Source organism: Leptinotarsa decemlineata, unplaced genomic scaffold (genome assembly GCF_025532065.1).
Source record: "Leptinotarsa decemlineata unplaced genomic scaffold, Ldec_3_MD MMD2_tig00078422_RagTag_RagTag, whole genome shotgun sequence".
NCBI classification, from domain to species: Eukaryota; Metazoa; Arthropoda; class Insecta; order Coleoptera; family Chrysomelidae; genus Leptinotarsa; species Leptinotarsa decemlineata.
The window spans coordinates 18,659,433-18,674,737 of NW_027412747.1; the positions used below are offsets into that span (position 1 = coordinate 18,659,433).

The 15,305-nt window shown below is 35.2% G+C and overlaps 2 protein-coding genes across 3 annotated transcripts in view; one reads left to right on the forward strand and one right to left on the reverse strand.

Annotated features, from left to right (window-relative positions):
• The window catches only part of LOC111513566 (cytochrome P450 4C1), a 36,766-nt gene extending 35,000 nt beyond the window's left edge, over positions 1–1,766 (forward strand). The window contains exons 12-13 of the mRNA XM_074186001.1: positions 493–672; positions 1,520–1,766. Coding sequence (XP_074042102.1) covers positions 493–672; positions 1,520–1,686 — 347 coding nt within the window. The 3' untranslated portion in view covers positions 1,687–1,766. The remainder of the gene's footprint in view (positions 1–492; positions 673–1,519) is intronic.
• Positions 1,767–6,775: 5,009 nt separating this feature from the next.
• Positions 6,776–15,305, reverse strand: part of LOC111513754 (esterase B1) — a 48,751-nt gene continuing 40,221 nt past the window's right edge. For both annotated transcript variants that reach the window (XM_074185998.1, XM_023169980.2), the window contains 2 exons: positions 10,713–11,051; positions 6,776–8,967 (listed from right to left, as the gene is read on the reverse strand). In XM_074185998.1, the coding sequence (XP_074042099.1) occupies positions 8,407–8,967; positions 10,713–11,051 (900 nt within the window). In that variant the 3' untranslated portion in view covers positions 6,776–8,406. The remainder of the gene's footprint in view (positions 8,968–10,712; positions 11,052–15,305) is intronic.

The window sequence follows — 15,305 nt, forward strand, 5'->3', positions numbered from 1 at the left end:
GAATTTTCTCCTAAGCCAGTTTTTTGGTTGTTGTTTTGGTTTCATGTTATTTCTTTGTAATTTCAGTTTTTTTGTTCAAATGGAAGTGTTATTTGCGGTTAATATTTTTAATAATTTTCAGGAATTTCAAATCAATTTATATTATATCAGACATAGGAAGTCCGAACTGATGAAATACACCACGAAACATTGTCAACCACCTTCAAACAAGTATATGATTTGATCAATAAGAAGGTATTGAGTGGCTAATAGTTGATGATTAACTTCTGCATTACTCCCAACAGTATCCTTGAATCAGTTGTTTTTCCTTCCAGTTTGTCTTTCTTGTTTTGTAATGATACCTTCGAATTGTATTTTGTCATTTTTCATAAAGCAACAGAACTGAGAAAGAATCCTTTTCAAATCGACACCCAGTATATCTCTACGCATATATAGTTCATGTTGTGTATGTACAATTTTTCACGGAAGCTTAGAAATATTCTTCTTTTTTAGACAAATGGATTCTACCTAAGGGAGCTACCGTCGCTATTACTGCACATTATTTCCATATGAACAATGCATTTTGGGAAAATCCAAAACATTTCCATCCAGATCACTTTCTACCGGAGGCAGTAGGAAAGAGACACATTTATTCGTATTTGCCATTCAGCGCTGGACCTAGAGGATGCATTGGTATGGACAAATGATGTTGTGTGTCACGAAAACCTAGGCAGAGTGATAACTCCTACGTACTTTATATTCAAATACTCGAAACTATAAAAAAACTATATCAGTAAAAACACCAACTCACCAAATCCACATTTTCCTTCGAAGAGTACGTATAAATATGTGATAATATCTAAATTCGAATATATCAAAATAGTATGGTTCGATGCTTTAAGTCATTACACGGAATCGTCCTGCATGATCATCGATTCATATTCGATTTACTTCCATCCTGTAAGAATTGACAGTCATTTTCATAAAGGTGTAGCCAAGTTTGCTTTCTGAGACAAGATGATACCCACTAAGGGTCCAAATTTTGCCATCTTGGGGCTAATTTTCTGCTACGCAGTGGTTGATAGTTTCCGATCTGAGAGTCAACATTTTTCAATAACCTGATGAGTTGTTCATTGCGCAACGTTTTCGAATAACTCATTTATGGAGCAGTTATTGATTAGAAATTTAATGGTATTTGTCGATAGCCTATTACCTGGTCTATTGCTATAGTCATTTGGATCATCGATAATATCTTCGATAACGGGTAAGGGAAAATTTTGGTTTTTTCTGATCTTATTGTTTTATCGTCTCAGTAGAATAAGAAAATACCTTTACTAAAATAGTTACAATTTTTGCGCATCTGTTAATATTTCCCAAGCTGACATTAAGTTTTGTCAATAAATAAATTTCTGAATTTTCGAAGAGGGATTTCCTATTTTGTGAAGAATGACTGTTATGTGGACAATTTTCTATTTTTCCAAAATCTCAAATTGACTCCACAATTTGAATTAAACACCATAATCACTTTCTGAAATTTCAGGGAAAACTTTTGCCAACATCAGTATCAAGACCTTCCTGATACACTTGTTGCAGAGATTTGAAATCGAAGCTGATGGAAAGGTTCCTGATATTGCACTTATGTCCGATATTTCTGTAAGACCTAAGAAAGGATTCAACGTTAGATTGAAGAAACGAGTCTGGAGTTGAATAATATAATCATGTGATAAAGATCAAGGAAATTTGTTTAATAGAAAATTTAACTGAAAAATAAACGAGTTTCAATCCAACTTGTCTATTGTTAAGAAATATCAAGGACTGATGTCATATCTCATTGAAATAGTTCATGGAAAAAAAAATTCAATTTGACCTATCTATGCCAAAAACACAGTAACTGATATATAAACGAAAAAAGAGTTAATAATAATATTAATAATAGTAATATTCTTTATTCAGTAGAATACAGGTTTACAAAAAAGATGATCTTCCACTCAACCTTTCGACAAACAGAACAAAATATCGCAGACAATTAATGAAAATTTAACCGCTTTCTAGATATTAGAGGATTTCATAAATTCAAACAAATGTTGTCGAAAGGAGGAGAGTTTCATATTCTTGAAATCATTTGGAATAGCATTGTAAGTGGTCGATACATTTTAGGAAAAACTTCTCTCAAACAATGGTGATTTGTGGATCGGTGGTGTTATAGTACCTTTCGATCTTATATTAGGAGTGTGAACGTCAATGCGGAACACAATCTTTCTATAAAGGTAGGAGGGAGTTTGGGTAGTTATTATTTTATGATACAAGGTGGAGCAGTGAAGTTTTCGACGAGATTTCATATTCAGCCACCCGGCTTCTCGTAGCTTATGACTGATGGGTTGACGCCTACGAATACCATAGATGAAGCGGAGACAATAGTTTTGGATTTTCTGGATTTTTGCGTAGATGTTGCCGTAAGACAAGAGCTATAAACCGTATCGCAATAAGTGGAAGTAGAAAGAATTTGAGACTCGCAAAGTATTTTTTTAAGATTCATATTAAAAGTTGCTCTAGGTCCAAACAAAATTTTCAGTTTCCAGATACTTTTACGAATGCATTCCGAAATATGCTCTTCGAATCGTAAGGAGTGATCTATCCAGAGCCCAAGATTCTTCACCACTTCACAAAACTGTACAGGAATGTTATTGATAGTAATACAGAATATCAACGAAGACCTTGATAGAATTTTCAAAATATCCAAAGATCATTCTCTCTCATTGAATGTAAACAAATCTAAGACAATGCTGTTCGGGAGGCGAAATGACAGACTTCTTCACCAAAACACAAAACGACATGTGTTGGTGTCGTCTCGAAAATTTGTTGTTTGCAATGTGTTTTTTATTTTTATTTTTCATATACTTATCTAATATGTCTGATGATTTTCAAAATAGTATTATCATCAACACGAAAAAACTACTTTTCGAGCCCTGAAGAAGAATTTGATTAAATTCGAAATGTCGGCAAGAATACAATTGTTTTTTTAAGAAAAAATTGATCCTGTTACCCAACCAAGCCCCTGTTTCAAAAAAATTATTGGATCACTGAACTAGTTAACTATTTTTCAATCCTCATTTGACAAATTATCAATTTCCACATACTGCGTTTTGGCATAAAGCAGCCTAATTATAAATATGAAACCCGAGTATACATATAATATGAAACCTTTTGAGTCACGCCAAGAAGTATTCAAACAAAAGAGTATATTGACATTTCCCTGCATATACATTTTGAATATATTACTATATATACATATTTAGCATAGATTGCTATGGTGAAAATGGCGACAGACACAGGTATGAAACAAGAAACAAAGATAAACTCCGCATCGAAAAATTTAATCACACATATTATACAAAATCACCACAATATAATGAACTGACACTATACAATTATGTATCAAATAATGTGAATGAAATATCGCACCCTCTCCTCAGGAATTATTTTTTAAAAATGCTGATAATGAATGCTTTCTACAGCTTTGAAGAATTTGTGAACTATTGCAAAAATACCTAAATTATTTTAATACTTGTATGTATGTCCCTGTACGAATATTGTACTTTCAAAATAATTTATTGAATTTTTGATTTTTTCAAAAATTGTGTTGCATAACAATAATAATGTGCTACTAAGAGTAATAAGACTTGCCATATCCAAGCACAGCTTGGCTACAAATGGTTGATAAAGAATCTGAATCTGAATCAAATTCGATGCACTTCTGCCAACATAACAATAGTTGATTAATTCCGTGAGCATAAAATTTGTGTGCTCGGGATTCGATGAAGCAGACGTAGGTCGTTATTGCCTGGTCCTGATTGGCGAAGGTTCTACCAGTGAGAAAGTTATCGAAGTGTTTGAAAAGATGGTTGGCGAGAGGTCTGGGTAGTTTGTTGGACGAGGCAGAAATTCGACGCTAAGTTCTTTTGATTTTCGGATGGTGATTTGTGTTGGCCCGGTTGCAGTAAGTTGAAGTGAATCACACCCGCCGCTGACCACCATACAGTAATCATGGTATTTTTTTGGTGGGTTTTTGCCTTTGGGAAGTTCCTGGGTATCTCATCGGAGTCCAATCACTGTCCTGAACGTCTTCTGTTGTCGTGGAGGATCCATTTTTCATCACACGTGACGATCCAATCTAAAAAAGGATCGTTTTGGTTGGGTAAAGGCAAAGAAAAACGTTGCAATTTCTGACAATCGTTCAAATTGTGGAGCACCCACTTTTCGAGTTGTATGACCTTTCCGATACGTTTTAAACCATCAGAAATTGCATACAGGTAACGTCCAGTTCTTCCGCCATCCCAGGCGTCGTTTGTGAAGTAGCTTCTTTCTTCAGAACAAAACACAACCACTACAGAAAAATCCTTAAGGCTCTCTAAGAGTGCCTGTGCGGAAGTAGTGACTCATATTGGATTTGGATCGCTAGAGATCAAACTCGTTTGGAAAAACGTTGTCAGAAAGTTTGTTTCACATAAACGCACTTCTCCAAAGGAAAGAGTTCTTGAACAGTGAAGTTCCAGGTGTACTGAGTTTAACCTCAAGTCGATGAGCGGCCACAGTCCGTTGCGTATTTCTAATATGTAACGCTCTTGGTGAGCGATACCAAGTCACTTGAATACTTCCCGTTAAATTATCTACAGAAGAGACTATTAAGGTTGCAAGTGATTTCGCGTCTCCAATTAGGCGGATTTTTCTGGATGGAATCCAGTAGCTTCAGGGTATGCTTAGGATTGGAGCTCCATACACGAGAATAATACTTCAAAGGGGGTCCGATCTGAGCTTTACAAAGCATTAAAAGTTGCTTAGTTGTGCGACATGATTGTGTCAAGACATATTGGTTTACATTTTAATCCCCTACAAACTTATCGAAGCAGAAGTTGGAATTGTCTGACCTGACGTTATTACATCCGATTCGTACACACATCTTTTTGGAGAAAACGGATGCTTGGGTTTTTCTGGCATTGAATTGAACGTGGTTACTTTCACCCCAATTCAAAATTACTCATAGATCCTCATTAGGATGTGCAACCTCCTGCTGGCGGTGAAGATGTACATCCTCCGCAGACGTTCTGGAATCCAAATGGAATGACGAAACAAGTGTGCTGTCGTCTGCAAAGGAATATATTGGATTCTTGTTTTTTATTCAATAAGTCGTTGATATACAATAGAAAGTTGGTTGGAGACAATATAGATTCTTGTGGAACACCAGCGTTGATGGTGAAAGTATTTGACAGATATCTACCGACGGCCACTTGCAGGAAACATTTTTTCAGGAAGCTGGAGAGCCATATACAAAAATGATACTACAAGCCATAGAATCCAAGTTTGGCCAGCACATGCCACACACGGTCAAAGGCCTTAGAAATATCAAGCGCAGCGGCTCGTGAATCCCCATGTTTCTAGATTGCGTTATTCCTATAATTATGGGTGACATACGATAGAAGGTCGCCTGTTGATCTTTGTTTCCGAAAGCCATATTGATGATCGCTCAAGATGTTGACGCCTTCCATATATTCAAGGATACGGTGGTTTAAGATTTTCTTCATGATTTGATATCACTGATAGCGAAGCGACTGGTCTACAGTTGTTTGAAAGATTTTTCTTGCCCTTTTTGGAAATAGGCTGAACTCCAGCAATCTTTCAATAAGAAGGAAAAACCCTTTTCTTGTAAGGCAGGTTGAGAAGTTTGCGAAATACTGGTGCGAGTTCATTTACGCACTTTTTAAGTACGACGACGGGCACTTCATCAGGACCAGACGCTTGGTTGATATTGAGCTGTTTCGAAATTCGATAGTAGTGTAATGATCCCGAGGAAAAGGCAATGACCATACAATTAGTGAGTGAGAGAGAGAGCTTCTTTCGAGCTAACGTTTGATTTTTGCGACCACTTCCAAAGAAAAAAAAGGAGCTTGTTACCATTCCTAGTGTACAAAAAACTCTGGATATGTGAAATACCCTCCCAAAGAAATTCTCAGGGGGTAATTCGAATATATCATTCTGCGAAGGTCATTTGGAAACTACTCTTTTTGACAATCATCAGTGTCCTTATTTCATCATTCTACGAAGAAACAGCATGATAACTGCATTTGGTAACAGACTTTCGAAAGGATCATACTTTTCCTCATTTGCAACCATAACCGAGCTGTTTTGCAAATTAGTAGTCACGAAATTCAAAAAAATTAAAAAATCAACTGGTTTGAAAGGTCAATTATCAGTGTTATGCGAAGTCGTGTAGCCAATGTCAATATATTTCATTTCATCATTGATATATGAGAATTTTATTGGAAATAGATTTGCCAAAAAAAAACGGTATTCTCAACTTCGAACTGTACCGGCCCGATTCCTGCGATAATGTTCTTTCCTCAAATATTTCGTTGCCAACCAATGTAACAGTCACAACAGGTACATTTAATGGAAAAATATACGATCCATAAATGGATCTTAAATATCAATACAAAATATAGTGACTCGATTTATTACGAAATTTCTTCGGCAAAACAAACTCCGGTTTTACCCCAAGGGGAGGAAAGTTGAAATTTTTCAGCAGGTTGATGCAACTTATGCATTTTGTTAGTATAAACTGTTATTATGACAGTTTTCCAGAAACATTCCCAAGTTGCATCTGAATCGTCAATGAAAGTCACAGCTGGGTTGAGAAATATTCTTTTCCGGATATTTATGTAATTTATGGATTTTTGCAATTTATGCAACGAAAAAGATTATTTCACAAGAGGTGCTATCTGGGAAAAAATCAACAAAAGTATTTCATGAAATAATTTATTAACATAAATATCACAAAAACTTTATACTATATAATTTCCAATATATATATATATATATATATATATATATATATATATATATATATAAAAATTGTTTGACAATATACGTCTTTGAATCTAATTGTGCGGAAAATGTATGAACAATGTAATAGGTTGCGTTATTTGAGAGGATTATTGAAAAAAATAATAACTCATATGAAAAAGAATAAAAACCCATGATCCCCGTTTATGACATGTGACCTCTCTGATCGGTAATCATTATTCCGTTTTTTATTTTCTTGTACACTCCGCAATACTAAAAATATAACTACTAATATCACGTACATCTCAGTAATACCATATAACAAATATAACAAAAAATCATAATTACACGATAAAAAGTGATATCTATATAATACATAAAAAATAGTGAATTTTTCTCAAAAAACTCTGTCACATAGTTTTCTCAAGTGATGTGTTACCAAAAATTAAAAACTGTCGAACAATGTTCGTTTGAGGATCATTAAAAGTTTCAAAGGACTCCAGATTTTAAGTGTAATGAATTTCATTCTCAAATAATCATATTAATATTACTTTCATTATTTTCGTATTCGGAAAAAATACTGGTGAAAAACAATAAAATATGCATTATTAACAGATGAAGCTGGCAGACAACTGCCACTCGATGTTTCATCATTTGACGTTTTGTGAACCATTCCCCATCGACACCTTGAGATAGATTTCGAAATAAAACTGTGATGTGTATATGAATTGAAATACATTATAGGCATAAAGAATCTGGTATTGAAGAAACTTCACATTAAAAATATTTTTGAAATATCTACTCTATCCTCTTCTCACATCCCATTAACGACGGTTAAACGATATTTTGCCTCTTATAAAAATAATCAAACAAATTACAGTCATATAATTATTCTATAACAGAGCTGTTCCAAATGACAGAAATGAAAATTTGATTATTTTGACCACCTTTTCGATATATTCCTCATTTTCCTCGCCTGCATCTAACATATAGGGTGATCTAGTAGGAACGAAATACTTGACTCAGCAGCATAATTCAATCACCTGATGGCATGTATCTCCACCTTAAGTTCAATTAAATAATAGGAAATTAAATAGTCCTTTAAACATGTCTCAAGTATCATGAATTTAACAAATCTGTTAGGAAATATAACTCACACAGAGACAATTTGTTTTGTTATACTCCATATTTGAATTAAATTAACTAAAAGAATATTTTGTTCATGCCAATTTCGATTTAACTACAATGTAGGTTAATGGACTGTATCAGAAAACAAATAATTCACTGGCTAATACCACGCCACGCAATGGATTATATACAACAGGCGTCAGTGCAGGAAACATCACATAAGTATTTTCTGCATATGCTGTTTACGATACAGTTACTTGAATCGTATTCGTCCGTAGTTGTTCCATATATCAGTTCCTTGATTGAATATAAGAATTACAAAGAATATTCCAGTCAACAATTCTTCTTCCTTGTATGAGTAAAACTTCCGAATGTGCTTTCAACGTTGAGTAATAGAGTGCAAATATCAAGTGACAAACTTGTGCTCTCTGAACAGCAGTCAAAATGGGTGACTTTAAGTTGTTAGACCCTCTCAGCATATTGCTGATACATTTTTTCCCAGAACGAAACCCTGTCGCATTCCAAGTTCTTGGTGATCGTAACTTCCTTATTGATATCGAATATATTATCCACTTCTTCGCTTTCTATAGGTTTCCAGATAACTCCATTCAAAGTTTCGTCTTTCTCCGGGGTAGGATTTCCGTATTTCGCAAAATTAGTCCACGGTTTGACAAATTTCTGAATGCTGATGTCTTCCTCGCTTCCCCTAACTATGGTTGGGGAGAAAAACGTTGTGAATAAATAGAACAGGTCGTCTGCGTGTGACACGCCATCAACTTTATTTGCTGGCAGTTTTTCGTATAAGCTTTGGAAAACGCCTTTGAGAGATGAACTACCTGCCAGTTTGGTCATTAGTGTGACGAGAATCATTGTTTTGAAGTACTTTACTTCGCAGAATTTCTTGAAGTAGTTCAAGGAACTGTTTAGGCTCATCCTATATACGTAGACTGGTGCCGTTCCATGGCGTTTGAGAAGAGTTGCAGACTTCTGGATTCCGTAAACAAAATGGACATCGCTAACCAACTGAAAAGAAAATCATTGCGTATCAGTTGAGAAAGTTGAGTACATGAATGATGTAACGAGTTGTTCGTTTCAGTATTCACCAAAAAGGGGATATTAATACATTCATTATTGGAACAATGTACTCTTCAGTTTCAGGTTTTTTGAGCATGAGGTACTTCAAAGTTACATGATGCTGCCACGATAGTGTTTTTTGAGAAAGTTATTGAATTATTTTCAGATTGTAGACGGCACAGCCATCGTTGATATCCGTAGATAGAAGTTATGACTAGGTTTTCATCAAGAAATAACTACAGAAATTATACTTTTCCACTAGTTGGTAGTAGATACCCTGAAACTATAGGGCATTATTTTAGCTGGTACTCTGACTAACTAACTACATAGATAATAATTCCTCCTCCGGGAGAAGGAATCATCAAACAAAGATAGATGTTGGTTAATAAATGGAACACCCTCAGGTTTTGTTTTAGAGTCATCGCAGATCCTTCCTAGGAATCTATGTGATCGTATTCCATTCTCGGATAGACAAGTGAACCTAGAAGTTCATTGCTCTTACCAAGTGTTGTCCAAGTTGGTAGCGAACCAAAGAAGAGTCTTCTCAAACAGAAAGGCTCAACAAATTATCTCAAGTCTGGATTTCCGATCACATTGACCTGGATGGTAATGAATCTGCTGAAACCCTTGAAATAGAGAGAGAGAAAGGGACAGAGAGAGAGCTGCAGGCAGTTTCATCAGACCAGAAAAATTCATTAGCATCGCTCTGAGTCATTTCATTCCGGTCCAAGTAGTGTTTAGTGAGGATCTCCCAAATATAGTGTATTTTTGACAACGTTAGTTCAGAGTATAGCAGAGTTTCAGTCTCGCTATCTGACGCTATCACTCGTCATACAAACTAATTGGGTTTGTCAAACAGCTGGATTTATGTTGCAGTGGTGACCCAGTCACCTCAGATCTACCTAGGCCTGATGCCGATTACAGGGACAACTACTATTCACTATTTTCAAAATTGTCGATGATTCTTACACCAATTCAGTTGGATGAAACATCGTCATTGAAATGTATACAATTGGTAGCTTCAACTGCTTTCGAGCAACTAGCTGAAGAGAAAAACAAGAAACTATTTATTATTCGAAAATCGATGTCGATATCCTTTGGGAGACTCGTTCATCATTGACATTTGACGCTTTTACATGGCAGGGTGAAATCGCATTTTTCTATTAGTTGAAGCGTAACCAATATACAATTTCATTCGACTCATGGGAGTCTACAATATCACTTTTCAATGAACAAAAGGTCAAATCTGATCTCATTTCGGAAAGTCGTGATTTGAATTTCCATATCAATATCGAACAATATGAACTGATACATTTCTAACAATATTTTCATTTGTTACCGGGATGTAACTAAAACTTAAAAAGGTTATACCAGTAATACAGTGGAAAAAATTCTTTTGGTTTGTTTCAGATATCAATGTAAAATTGTAAGAAAATGATATTTTATTTCAATTGAAATGGATACAGGCTATACCAAAAGTCACTTTATCGACCATCATATATTGTCGTTTATATGAATTTGAATATGAGTTTGATTCCAAAAGTTGTCTGCCTACATTTTTCAAATTTTGAAATGATTCAGAAATGATGTAACGAATGTGTTTGAGAATAATACATGGAAATTGAGAAAACTGGAACAACTGTTTTTCAGTTACATACAATATAGTCTCTTGGATAATTGATTATTATACTCACCATATATCTACAATGAATGTTACTCTCAGAAAGATCAGAACTTTTGTAATAAAATTCCTTCATCTTCTGAGCTACTTCTTGAACCTGATTCTGGTTCTTCAAAATGTTCAAATCATATGGAATATCCCTCTCGAGGTTTTTGGGGAGGTTTGCATCATTTCTTGTTTTTCTCATAATTTCGTAGAACAGTCCTTCCAAGGAGTTATACCCAATGATCATCGGTATTTGATGGTTTTTACCAGACTTGATTATTTCCTCTGGATCCTCAGTGAGGAAAGCACCTTCATGTGGATATTCTATAACAGGACCCAGTGGACGGACCAAACTTGCGAAAAACGACTGAAAAAAGCAACAAGTCCTAATATGTTTCATAAACTACAATTGTGATTACCTATAGCATATTATATGAATTCTATATTATTAATAATTTGTCTATGAACATCGGTTTCTGAGAAAACAACTTCAATAATGGTGATACATACAAATCAAGTCGGTTAGTCAGTAAATTTTTATTAACCCACATTGTTTACAGATGATTTAACGTTCGAAGCTTTATTTTCTCTGTGTGAAACCTTCTTTGAAGATATTATTTTCTTCTAAAAGATTATGTGAATATTTTGAACTTGTTTTCTTATGAACCTAGCTCATAGGATGTTCCTGGATGCGGTTCCTGAATGTTCTGCCGATTTGACCCATATATACTTCAGGACAAGTTCCACAATTTGATTTATAAAGTCCTGATTTCACGGATTCGGATGTTTTGTCTTTATTATTTTAGACTAACTTTCCCAACGTATTACTTGTTCTATATGCAATATATACCATATGTTCTATTGTTTGTCCACAATATGTTGAAGCTCTATAATTTCCATTTCAATCATCTAACTCATTAATAGAAAAAACGTTGCGAATCGCTTTTGCGTAGACTTTTTGGAAAGTATTTTGTCTAATAATTCAGATTAATATCCCTTGTTTACTGCAATTTGCTTAATTGAAATTTGTAATTGAGAGAAGAACGTTGCCTAATCTATGAATAACGCTATTATAAGAAGCTATTTTATGTTGATACGAATGGGCAGAATTACAATGAATATAATATCCGTATGGAAAGGTTTGTGATAAATTGAAAAATCATGTTTATTGTACATTATGATTCATGTTCAATAGTAAATCCAATATTTTATGAATTTTTCTAATATTCCTATGAAAAATATCTGTCTCTTAGTACTTGTGAAACATACCACAACGTCATCCACATATCTAAGCCAATACAAAAAATACTTAATTGAATTTTGCTTAAAAATTAATTTCTCTAGATTATGCATGAAAATTTTCACAAGTAAGAGGCTCAACGGGTCTCCCATAATCAAACTTTTGAAGAGAAATGCATACTGTTGTTGAAACATGTCGTGAAATTTTGTAAATAAAGTTTGTAAACATTAAATCGTTAGGTTCATTTTGTGAAATTACTATGGATCTTAATCAAGTAGCGACCTAGACAATCAGAAAAAAATCTCAATGTGTTGTTCAGATATATTGAAGTGAGTAGACACTCACGTGCAAAAATATATTTTTAAAGAAATTATCAGTCGAAAATCTCGTTTATCTCGGAATGGAAAGAAACAGACCTTTCTCATATATTTCTCTGGGTAGAAATGTATAAAATATCTCATCAACTACTCACATGCATCATTTTCATTTCTCAAATCTCTGAAATGGATTTTGATACTCAATTTGATTCCATATCATACCGACCCTTGTAGTGTATCTTGATGAAAATGAATGAAATGTATTCTTTTGTACCATAAGGTGTTTTTATCAACCAAAATAAAGGCAGAAAATTACCTCAAATTAATGGAATGATATTCACAATATGATGAACTCAGTGGTGCTTAGGCTGTGATATTCTTTCGAAAAACCAAAGAGTTCTGGGCTTGCTTGAAAAAAATCAAATCTTTGTTAGGCGAACGATGGGAAATATAACGTGAAAACTTTTTGGAAAATATTGAGTATGAAAACTAACTAATTCTCTGGTACTCTGTCGTAATAACCAGTCTTATTTGCCATACTTTAGAACTTTATAACTGAAGATATTGATTGATATGGACGTGTGATCTCTGGGTCAAATTTCATACGTTTCTCTTCAACTAAGTCTCTCATGTAACGAAGGAAACTTCGTTACATGAGAATAATAGAAAAAAATTACCGAAAAATTCAACTAATGAATTTCCAACAGCTCCTGTTTCATCTCAACTTGAACTTCCACATCCAATTTATAACTACTCGTATGTAAGCATGTAAGTACTCGTATTATATCAATATCTCTCGTATTATTTTCATAAAATGTACTTCCAGACCATTTATTTGTATGCGTAGTACAACACTACTATAGACATTCTAATGTCTTGAAAATTCTGAATATGAATGCAACGCAATGTATATGCGGTTCAAGAGGGCATTTGGGGGAAGGTGCAAAACATTTATTGGAAGTGAAGAAGACATGTTAAATATAAAAAAAAAGATTGACCACGTCACAGACGAGGTAAAGAAGGTTGACGAACTGATTGACCAATTTGGGAACACCCACATAACCAGCCAACCGGTTCCCCTTGTACTTATTCCAATGATGTGAGTTTTACTGGTAAAGAGGTCTCTTATTATGTCAAATGGACCAGACATACGAGTCTTCAGTTTGTATTATGTGTGTGCTTTGTCTATGACTTTTTCTCTTTTTGATTTGCCTTAAATCACTCACGAAACCATCTAATGTGTTTGTATATGGTTTCGCGGTCAGAAACCTGAGATTCTGTAGTTCGGATTCAACCGCGTCGTGAGTTTTTCTTGTTCGACGTTTCGACTTCAGCCTTGAGGAATTTTTAAGAACTGGAGTATGTCCAAACTGTCATTTTGAGCTGCCTTCTCCATAGGCATTGTGACACTTCAACAGTTTTGTACTGAGGATATTCAGGCTCTTGTGGAGAAGTGGAGGCCGGTGAAGACAACGAAGGTAGGGATTTGCAGTGTAAACGGGGGTGATTTACAGAAGCGTCTCAAATAATGCTTTTCTTCCTTATAACGGGTAATTTTTTAAGAGGTATAGTATTTGATTTTCAAAACACCACAAAAAATTCGAAAAAATTGATGAAATCTTTATTGGAATCGACAGAACCATCGATATAATTTAATGTTTGAAGATGATTTCATGCAAATATTGGACGCGGCTCCGCTTTAGATGGCCCATGCGTAAGGTCCAATTTTGGCATAATCTCTCTAACATATCGACCGGTATTTCACGTAAAAATGCTTCAATATTGGCTTTCAGAGTGTCATTAGATGCTGGTTTATCCCTGTTTATCCTTAACATGACACCACAAGAAATAATTCAAAGGCGTTAAATCACACGATCTAGGAGGCCATTTGACGGGCACCAAACGTGAGATAAACTGTTCACCGAAGGCGGCTCTTAATTGGGCCATTGTTTCCCACGTCAGGCATCTCCAATTCTTCCATTTTGGGCAACAACAAGTCGTCAATCATCACACGGTAGCGCTCGCTAGTCACAATTACGTTCCGGTCATTGTCGACTTTGAAGAAGCCCGATGATGCCACCGACCCATAATCCACACCAAACAGTGACTTTTTTGGGATGCATCGGTAGCTTTTGCAATGCTTCACTCCAGATGCGGCAATTGTGCTTGTTAACGTATTCATTCAACCAGAAGTGAACCTCGTTGCTGAACACAATTTTTCGATAAAAATGTAGATCTTTCTTGCCAGCGCCCATTCATCAAATGTCACACGTTATGGGAGGTCGTGTGGCTTCAATTCTTGCAACAGCTGTATCTTATAAGGTTTCACATCCAAATCCTTCTGCAAAATTTTCAACGTAGTGAAGTAACAGAGGCCCAATTGCTGCGAACGGCGGCGAATCGACATTTTACGGTCATCACGAACACTGGCGAATACAGCCATTATATTTTCTTCGGCCCTCACTCTACATATGCGTGTTGGTGGTTCAATGTCCAATAATGTAAACTGGGTTCGAAATTTAGTCACAAATTTCCGAATAGCTCCCTCAGTAGGCCGAAAAACTGCCCATAAATTGGAAGAAGTGCACGATGCACTTTCTTCACCGAGCATGAATTTTGATAATAAAATTCAATAATTTGTAAGCGTTGTTCATTCGTAAGTCAATTCATGGTTAAATTATAGACCAAACTGAACTGACAAAGACACAAGACACAATTCACGTGTGATCTGTCAAAAACAATGTTGCCAAAAAGATACCAGCCAAAAAATCACTCATTAGTCAAGGAGTTACCGACAAAATGGTGCGAATTCTGAAGAGGCACGATATGAGATCGATATTCACACGCCAAAAATCATATTTCCACATTTTCACGAATGTGCAAGGCCACGATATAGAGCATATAAAAAATACCATGTTTCACATGCTCCAAAACTCATATCGACCAGATCAACAAAAGTGTCAACAACAGAGTCTATGAACGTGAGCTATGTGCGTAAATCATATCCAGTCTCATACCTCTTCGAATATCATCTTCAAACAAGCTGAAAAATAAGCTTCAAGGA